Source organism: Cucumis sativus, chromosome 6 (genome assembly GCF_000004075.3).
Source record: "Cucumis sativus cultivar 9930 chromosome 6, Cucumber_9930_V3, whole genome shotgun sequence".
Lineage (NCBI taxonomy): Eukaryota > Viridiplantae > Streptophyta > Magnoliopsida > Cucurbitales > Cucurbitaceae > Cucumis > Cucumis sativus.
Genome location: NC_026660.2, coordinates 20,717,576 through 20,727,291, shown reverse-complemented (window position 1 = coordinate 20,727,291; position 9,716 = coordinate 20,717,576). Strand labels below are relative to the sequence as shown.

The following is a 9,716-nucleotide window of genomic DNA, read 5'->3' as shown; positions in this document are numbered from 1 at the left end:
TTAAAAAGCAAACAAACCCATCATCAAATGAATCTAAGTGAGGAAAGAAGAGAAAGGCAAGGAGGAAGCAAAATGCAGTAGGAGAAAGATGTGAACTTTGCCAAAAATTGGAGTAGCTTTATGAGTTAATTATCTACCTATGTTTTTCTTAAAATTGAATTCACCAAATCTTTAAACTCTACCTAAAGTGTTTTTATCAAATCTTTAAACTCTAGCTAAAGTGGCATGCATGCATTTTATTTTTTTTGGTGGAGATAAGATGAGTTGGATCACTCAATTCACAATTATTGTGTATATATATATTTTGATGTAATTGAGTGAGAAATGTTTAAAATGAGCAAGATGAATCGAGATTAAGGATCTCTTAATTTCACAGGAGAATGTTGAGTTAACTATGAGTTTTTTCTTGGCTCACAATCCATACTCAAATCACTTTTTGTTTATGGTAGAGTATGATCAGATCAAAAGGTTATACTAAATTAAAATGGATACAAATTTAATTTGCTCAAGATGGAGTCTGTGGTACTGGAAGTTACACATTATGAAAATATCAACACACAAGTATGTGAAGCTAAACAATCATCCAAAAGCAAAATTGATTTTCTTCTAGTTTGGATAGATAACTTGAAATTTAGAATAATTGAATCTCTACCTTTTATCAATTCTCACTTTAGTGGTTGCATTTTTTACTCTTGATCTCAAATTAATCCATTAATGTTTTGATGATAACAAATATGATTTTTTATTGATAATTTTATTATTTGAATAGTTCATAGCGTAGAGGTCAGAACAATGATTTTGATGTCTTTTGCGTCACCCAAATCGGAGTTGAAATGAAGAAGATATTGTTGAAAGAAGCATAACGAAAAAATAACTGAAGATAGTGACGGCGCTAAGCAATCAAATTGAACCGGTTATAGAATACCATTTGGAGTAATGAGGAATAAAACATGTTAATATTAAATGAATATCTATCACATATTATATATTTCTAATTATAAATCACTTTTGTAATTAACTATAGGTACTTTAATGTATCAATATACACCATACTTTACATTAATCATATTAATATAATTAATACCTTCAAATTCACTTAAATAATTTGATTTTTCAAACTATTCCAAAAAATAATTGATTTTTTTTAATCCTTGACAAGCTAGCAAAAGGCTTATTGAACTCTTTTAATTAAATTAAACAACATTCATTAGAAACTCGGCCTTTCACAATTGCCCGTAGCTAAGTTGTTGGATCAAAATTACCGTTTTATCTCCTTAGTTATATCTAAGTTCTTAAATACCATTGATCTTTCAAATGAACAAAATTTTTGTAGCCAATTATAAACTAACACCTATCGAGCCCGTGAGAGGGTGAGTCCTCGTTGTTCAAGATCCAAAATCAACTATTAAGGAGCAATTCATCTACTTACACGTAAGACGGAAAAGAGTAAATTTCATCGTGTAGATGTGTTTCTAACCCCCCTATTGGGACAAATTCGCAAAATGGTAGACTTGTTAGGTTATACAAAATACACCTTTCTCTCCTATGCACATATCAAATAATCACTCTCGTATACATGAGTTTACAACTCAATCATGATTATGTTAGAATCACATTTGCTCATTCTATTGAAATGTTAATCTCTTCAATTAACAGTATTATAAAGAGAAATTAAACATGTCGTAGTTCGGTCTTATGCAACCTCTACATGCTTAGGATACCATCACTCACATGTCTCCACATGAACAATTAAGATCATATCGTTCGTAGTATTTTACAATTCTCGTAACAATTATCCGTCACTAGAATAAAACACCCAACATTATCTAACATTGTATGTCAACCACTTACATATTTAAGTTTACATAAAATAACAAAAAAATTTAATTTATTTGATTGAGTTAACTCATTATTTTATTAGATAAATAATTAACGTTTTTAACTATACAAACCACAAAAACCTTACACATACTACGTTACATGACCTTTAACTATAAGGCACACTGCAAGGTTGCTCAGGCATCTAAGATTATATCACCTCGATTCGTTAATTAATTTATTTTTATTCAATTTTGATAAATTTAATATTTTTTTTAAATTTCTTTTAATTTCATTAATAACTGTGATTAATGCTCAACAAATTGTAAATACTCAACTACAATATTAGAGGGTTCTTTAATTTGTGTGTGGTGTTGTCTTGACATGGAGTGAAGTGATTACTTTTTGAAGTTATAAATGCCAACAATATGTTCCCTTCTCTTGAGATAAACTCTGCTTCTCTACTCAATGTCCTACATGTGTGCGTGTGTACGTGCTTTCTTTGGTGTTCTTTCCCTACACAAGAAAGCTATCAAATATTCTTGTGCACTTTGTATGAAGTTTTTCTTAGGAGAGTTGAAAATTTCTGGCAACTATTTTAATGCTGTTTAGAAGCTTGTTCTTTCATTTGTATATAACTACAATTGCTTCTATTGTTTGTTGGGCCAAAACTAGTACTCTCTCGAGTTCTTAGTTTGAGGTTCGTGAGTTTTAAAACCCAATTGTTATTTTCTTCAATGTGCTCTATGTATATAAACTGTTCTTCAGTACTATGGGTGTAGTGAAATGTTTATTATTACACTGTCACTTTCGCATAAACTTCTTTCAACTATACCAACATAAAACATGGAGTTTGCGTACTACAAAAGCCTTATAATTTTCGTAATCCTTCCATTGTCACCATTGTTGATAAATAATACATTGGAGGGATACGGCTGGCTTAATTTGATCGAGCTGAAGTCAGTCAAATAATCCATACATGACCAGTTTCAATTTATAAATACACCTAAATCTTGCTTAATAATGTCTCTATGTGAAGAGACTAAGCTTAGTTCAGGTACATTACAAGCTCACCCCCTTAAACTTCTCCAAGTGCTTCCTTGATGTCGGCCTGCATCACAAAAAACATGGCATGCAATAGACTCATTTTCACCGATAAACAGGATGGTATAGCAATAGGACGTGTTTGAATTTACTATTTATGTGTTTATAAGTGAAAAAACACATATAGATGCTAAACAACTGTTGAGAATTACCTCAATTGCCAGGGGAGTAGTGGTTGTGCCATAGCGTTTGATGGCATGGCCTTCTTTGTCAACTAAGAACTTCGTGAAATTCCACTTTATTCTAGTCCCCAAGAATCCAGTTTTACTAGCTTTAAGAAACTTATAGACGGGTGCCGTATTAGGGCCGTTCACATTTACCTGAAAACAAAAGATGGGATGTTGTTTTTTAAAACCAAAATTAATAGTTTAAAGAGACTAGTATAAATTTAATAATTATCATTTAGATGAAGGTGTCCAAACGATACTCTCTGCAGCATCATGCACCGATATCCTCAAATAGCAGCATGGTATGCTACAAGAGAGTTCAGCTTGTTGCGGGAAAAGGCACAAGCTTTCTTACTGAAACACCAATCTACCGATGATCCAACAAGTGTTTTATGTATGTCTAGCACATATGTTGCACTAACAAGCATCCAATAATTATTCAACAAGTGTCGGGTTGTCTAGTGTCTGACACATGTTGGACACGGACATGTGTCCGTGTTAGTCGATCTAAAGTGTATGTGCTTCCTAGGTTACAAGGCTTGGGAGAAAAAGGCTGGTTGGAACGTGGAACCTTTTTGGGAAGTTAGCAATAAATTTCTCCTTTGCTAAGGAGATTCAATACTCATCAACAAACACTGGACACCTTCAATTGGGTGATCTGCAGTACTGTACATCGATATTACATGTGTACACTCTGCTCCAAGTCGACACCCACATGGTCGATGTGAGTTAATAGTTCTTCAATACCCTCAAGTTTATCAGCCATATCTATATTATATCTAGATACTGAAAATTTTTGTTTCTAGAAACACGGTAGAGGGAACTATACTTTTTAACATCGAATTTACTTCTCCAACTCAGATCAAGTGAACACTTCATAATCAAATTCAAGCATCCAAATTGTTCAAATAAACCAACATGAGAGAAGTTGACCTGCCTGATGACCTGGATAACAACTCCAATATGTGATTTTTTTCTTCCCATTTTGGTATTGTTGGGATAAAGAACAATTGCATTGTCCTTTTTGTTTTTGAAACAAAAACAAGCCTCTTCATTAAAATAATAAGTGAGACTAATGTTCAAAGTACAAGAGAATTATACGAAGAGCAAAAGAACTAAGGAATATACAACCTACAACGGAAACAATGGATATACCCTTGCAACACAAATGTGAAAACAACCTAAAAACGATCACAAAATAAAAATAACGTGCTATTCAAAGAACAATCACACTGCTAAAACAAGATTTTCAAAAGGAAGGCACCACTAGAACCTAATAGATCAATCTTAGTAGTTCACCCTTTTAAGAGCAAAACTAAAAGAAACGAATAAGAAAAAACCGAAGATCTGTTAACTGTATTGAATGTGAGTTGGTTACAGCACCAAATTTGACTGGAGAGATGCTACCCAGATAGAGTAAGGGTAACAGTTGACTTAACTGGTTAAGCTTGTCGATAGATTTACAACAATAATTTTTCACATTAGTAGGATTACGAGAAGTAGTTAGCACAGATCTAATGTCTTTAAACTATAAGCAGGAGAAGCTTTAATGAGAAAAAGAACCAAAGTTGTCCACATCAAGGTTTAAACATTATGTTGACAAAAAATCATTCAAGACAGACATGTAAAGGGGTAAATGACCAAGAAGGAAGAGGGCTAAGCATGAGGTAAAAATGGTTAATAACAAGTCAACGAAAAATATATGGAGAGAAAACTGAATCTCATTGTATTATCAGAAAAAAGCGTCTGATTATCTCCACAATGCAAGAGCTAATTTAATTAAGAACAAATAAACTAAATCTAGTTACAAAATAAAAAATTATAGGCAACAAACAAACTACAATCACTAAAATTAAAAGAAAAAAAACGCTAAATTACCTTTTGGAATATTGGATACTCGGCTTTAAATCTTGTACAGGCAAATTCCTGAGCGTCTTGGCTGGATCCAGGTTCCTGATTCAAAAACTGATTGCAAGGAAAAGCCAAGATCTCTAACCCTGGAAATCAGTGTATAGGTAAAGTTAACAAAGTAAAGAAGCTAATGGGTCAAACTAAACCAAATAGAAATTATAGAATATCTTTTAAAGGAAAGTGAAATAATTTAGGAAAGTCAATAGAAGTAGAAACAAGAAACACACAGACCTTTTTCTTTGTATTTGGTGTAAAGTTCAGTGAGTTGGGTATAATTAGAATCTGTGTAACCACTGACCAAAGAAGTAAAAACATGTCCAGGATTTAGAATCCCATGAATTCAAGTAAGCAAGAAGAAGAAAGTAGAGAAGAAAAAAAACGCACCATTTTGAAGCAACATTCACCACAAGAAGAACCTTTCCCCGGTAGATACTAAGGTCCAAGTCTTGTCCTCTGGCATCCTAAAACATCAAAAAGGCTAAGATGAAGAAGAAGAACAACAACAATAACAACAATAAATGTAAAAGGAAAGAAGATGAGAATTTACCTTCACCACGAACTCATGAATGGACTTCTCAGAGACGGATTGAGAAGAACCCATTTTCTCTGTCTTCCCTTCCTTCTTCCCGGGAAGAATAACATCTTTATTAATCTCTTTATAAGGGTAAACTTGGTATTTTACCCTTAAAAATAATATACTATCAATTATGGTCGCAACAAAAAATTTATATTCTATTGTTGATAGACATCGATAAAGACACATATGTAAACATTTATCGATATCTAAATTTAAATTTTTATAAATATTTTAGTTTATTTTGTTATATTTAAAAATATTCAAAACTTGCAAAATTGACAAACTATTTACACTTTACGGAAAAACCAAATGTCTTTTACGATCTTTTTTTTCCATAGAAGGTAAATAATTTGTATTTTTTGTATTATTGAAACAACTTTTTTTTTCTTAGGTATGTTTTTAAATGAGACATTTTTAAAAATAACAAAATAAATTAAAATATTTACAAAAAGTTTTGGATTCTATCGCTAATAGTCTATAGCATATTAATGACTATAAGTGATAGAATTTGCTATAGGTTGTTAATATTTTATAAAATCTACTATTTTTAAATATAACAAGTTGAACCAAAATATTTATAAATATAGTAAAACATCAAGGTTCATCAGTGAATCAATGTAATAAACTACTATATGTATTTATTATAACATAGATAGGCAGAGATAATAATTTATCGGAGACGAAACGTGATATTTTATCATATTTTTAATAATTTATGGATTTGAAATGATTTTTCTCAATATTAAAGGATAGTCAACATTGAATAAAAACAAAAGAGAGAGGCAGAGTTGTAAGTTAAGTTGTGGAGTGTTATTATATTATTATGCTTAGCTGTGGGTATCTCTATAGTCGTTGTTGTTTGGGGTTTTTTAATACATAAACAAATAAGGAGGTTGTTGTGTGCTGATATATTTGGAAGATAAATTATGTATTGTTAATATGTGAGTTTTATTGCGTTAGCTATTTTGTCCATTCATAGTTGCTTTGTTTTGAATTATATATATAATGTTATGGTCTTAAATATTTAGGTTCAATTTGAAGAATGCAAAATGTTTAGGTTTAATAAATTTATTATTTACTCGAGTATAGGAGGTAGTGTTTGGTTTTCTTATCCTTTCATAGCTTATAGAACATTTATAGTTGAATAAACATAATCGTTGGTTATGTAGGATTGATGATTGATATTGATATGTGATGGTTGTAGTTAACTAATTAATGGACCCAAATGAAAGTAAAAGAAGTAGTTGAGTTTTGTCTAGTAGATTTACTTGGACGGTTTAGTTTAAGACTTTATAGATACTTGAAAAAAAGGAAATAAGATGCATGGAATAAAGTTCTTAGAAATAAGTAATTGTTGTGTTATTCTACACTTTTAAAGCCACGGACGAACCGTCATTTTAGAATGAGCCTGAAAAGTAATGGTTTTATTTGGGTAATATTGTCATTCACGATACCTACAAAGGTATTGTAATAAATGTTGGGATGAGAATTTGAACCCGAGACCTCTTGTCCACAATAACATACAGGTGCTAGTTGAGCTAAGCTCATGTTAGCAATTACTTCTAAATTAATTCTTAAATAACAGTGCTCCTCTAATAAATAACATGTTTATGGTCCAACCATTAAACATAAACTCTTCTTGCGGAAATAAGAGGTAAGACCCTTTATTCAAGTCCCAGTGTCACCATTAAGAAAACAATCATTTGGTTTCATAAGTTTGAAACTAGTGAATTTCATCTTGTAATATTATGTTTCCAACTCCTCAATCAGTCTTGTCCCTAAGATGATAGGCTTATTGAGTGAGCGAACTTACCACTCTCACCCATACAAATGACAATCTTTCTTGAACAAGGGTCCATAATATACTCATAATTAAGACTAAGTTGCTTATGCCATTCTATTGAAAGAGAAACTTAATTAGTCAACTAAGTTTTACATCTAGTGTTCACTATTTTGTGGTCTAATCTTATCTAAACTCATTACATAGGATACCCCACTAGCATGCCAACTGCACGAATATATTGGATCATTGTGTTTGTATCAAATACAAAGTGAGTCATATTCATAGTGTTACCAAAGATAAAATATTTAACGTTATCCTTATACTATAGACTCTTTAGACGTGTCTTGAACATTAGTCCATGTATGTCTCTACATACAATTCAAAGCTTATTAGGTTGTCTAGGATGTTAGTTTATCAAATTTAGTGTCATTAAGACAAGACTAATGCTAAATAATTAAATAACTCTTATTAAACTAATAATAATAACATTTAATTGACAACGATCAATTACTTGCATTTAATATCTACAAATTTTAGGACATAAAACCTAACATTATAGACCTTTTAAATTATCATTTTTGTACATGATCCACTTGTGTGTGTCTATACATAAATAAATACATACTTACTGCTCAAGTTATATTAAATGATCAACTTGTGTGTGTCTATACATAAATAAATACATACATATACTTACTGCTCAAGTTATATTCACTAACATAGAATCTTAGTTTATTGAATTGAGTTACACAAGACTATATGAAATAAATAACACTTAATTTATATTAATTAATAAACCGTTTACCGGTTACAAACCAAGAGTTTAGGACATAAACCCCAATCGTGTTTTCATCAATAAGTTTTATAGAGTCCCAGTATCTATAAATATCTTTTTTAACATATATAATGATCCTGATTGATCGATTTTGGATTTTACCAACTCTTCTTTTTAATAAACTTTTAATCTCTATGTGAACTCAAATTTGTTCATTCTCTTTTTTAGAGAGTTTGTTGTATTTTCTTAAGTTTTCAAACATTAATGGTTTGATCCCATCTAATGAAAAAAAATCATGATCGCCCGTAAACTAGAAAAAAGAGTCATATAATTGTTCTAACTCTAATTCATGTAAATGAGACTAAGAAGGTCTTTATTCAAATTCTCAAGAGGCACTTGAAAAAGTGAGAATAGGTTGAGTTTGATCGAACTCCAATTATATTTTCAGTGTTTTTTTTTTCTCTTACTCTTTTTCTACTTAACTTTGTAATTAATTTAGTATATTTTAAATTCCTCATTGATCTTGTAGTAGCATCAAGAAGAAGAAGAATGAACATAAAAGTCAGAGAGAAAATTTACAATTGAGAGTACCCTAACTATATTAAGGTATTATTGAAGTAGGATGATGAATGAGAAAGGTGGAATTCAAAACTAACTTTAAGCATGATTGGCAATGGCACCACGAGGCGCGAAATGGGAACACAGTGCTCGGCCAGAACACTACAACACTGAGTTTGGGCGTTGCGACAAAACTGCATGAAAATGCGTCTCTTGAGAAAATAGTGTCGTAACATGGCATCGCGACAACGCAGGCGACATCGAAATAGGCAAACTTGCAATTTCAATCATTTGCTACGTTTCTGCTTGTTTTAGCTCGAAAATGAGTTATTCTTGCTCGATTGAACTTTTTTGCTTCCCTAGATCATATTTCTACAAAATAAAGGATTTGATGAACAAGTAATACTCTTAGATATTTTTAACCTAGAAAACATAACACCTTTATGGTGCTATCAGGGTATAAACAAGCTCCCATATTTTGACTAGGATTGAAGCTAAGTGATCCTAAGTATATAAGTGAGTAGAGTTATCTTCATCAACATACGACCTTTTGGGTTGTTTAAAGACAAAACCGTAAAGATTTATGCCCGTGAACATTTATGTTCATCATACCATATGTGAACACAAGTGGGATAAAAAGGATGTACTCCCAAAGTACAAAAGAATTACTCCCTTTGTCTATCAAAATATAAACTAACAAAATATTTTACGCGACGTGTAAGTAACTACATCTTACTTTATTCCTTTTTGATACTCAAGATTTGTGTTATTACAAGCAAGATAGATTTTCACAAACCACATCAATGAAATCAATAACACTCAAAATCAAACAAAAAATTTCCTCCAAATTTGAAACCAAAGTTTTTAGCAAAAAAGTGAATTTTACTTTCACCCCTAGGGCAGTAGTAGGACTAGTGGCTCTACTTTAGTAACCGCCCTATAAGAAAAATAAAATGAAAATATCTGTCTACACAAACAAATAATAGTAATAAATAATATTTATTCCATATTCCCCACACCATA

The 9,716-nt window shown here is 31.3% G+C and overlaps 1 protein-coding gene across 1 annotated transcript; it reads right to left on the bottom strand.

Annotated features, from left to right (window-relative positions):
• Positions 1–2,595: 2,595 nt before the first annotated feature.
• LOC101221379 (probable glutathione peroxidase 5) lies at positions 2,596–5,670 on the bottom strand. Its single transcript, XM_004140040.3, has 6 exons — positions 5,548–5,670; positions 5,385–5,461; positions 5,232–5,293; positions 4,968–5,086; positions 3,075–3,242; positions 2,596–2,929 (listed from the first exon to the last, which is right to left on the bottom strand). The coding sequence occupies exons 1-6, from the start codon at positions 5,599–5,601 to the stop codon at positions 2,897–2,899; spliced, it is 513 nt and encodes a 170-aa protein (XP_004140088.1). The 5' UTR covers positions 5,602–5,670; the 3' UTR covers positions 2,596–2,896.
• Positions 5,671–9,716: the final 4,046 nt, after the last annotated feature.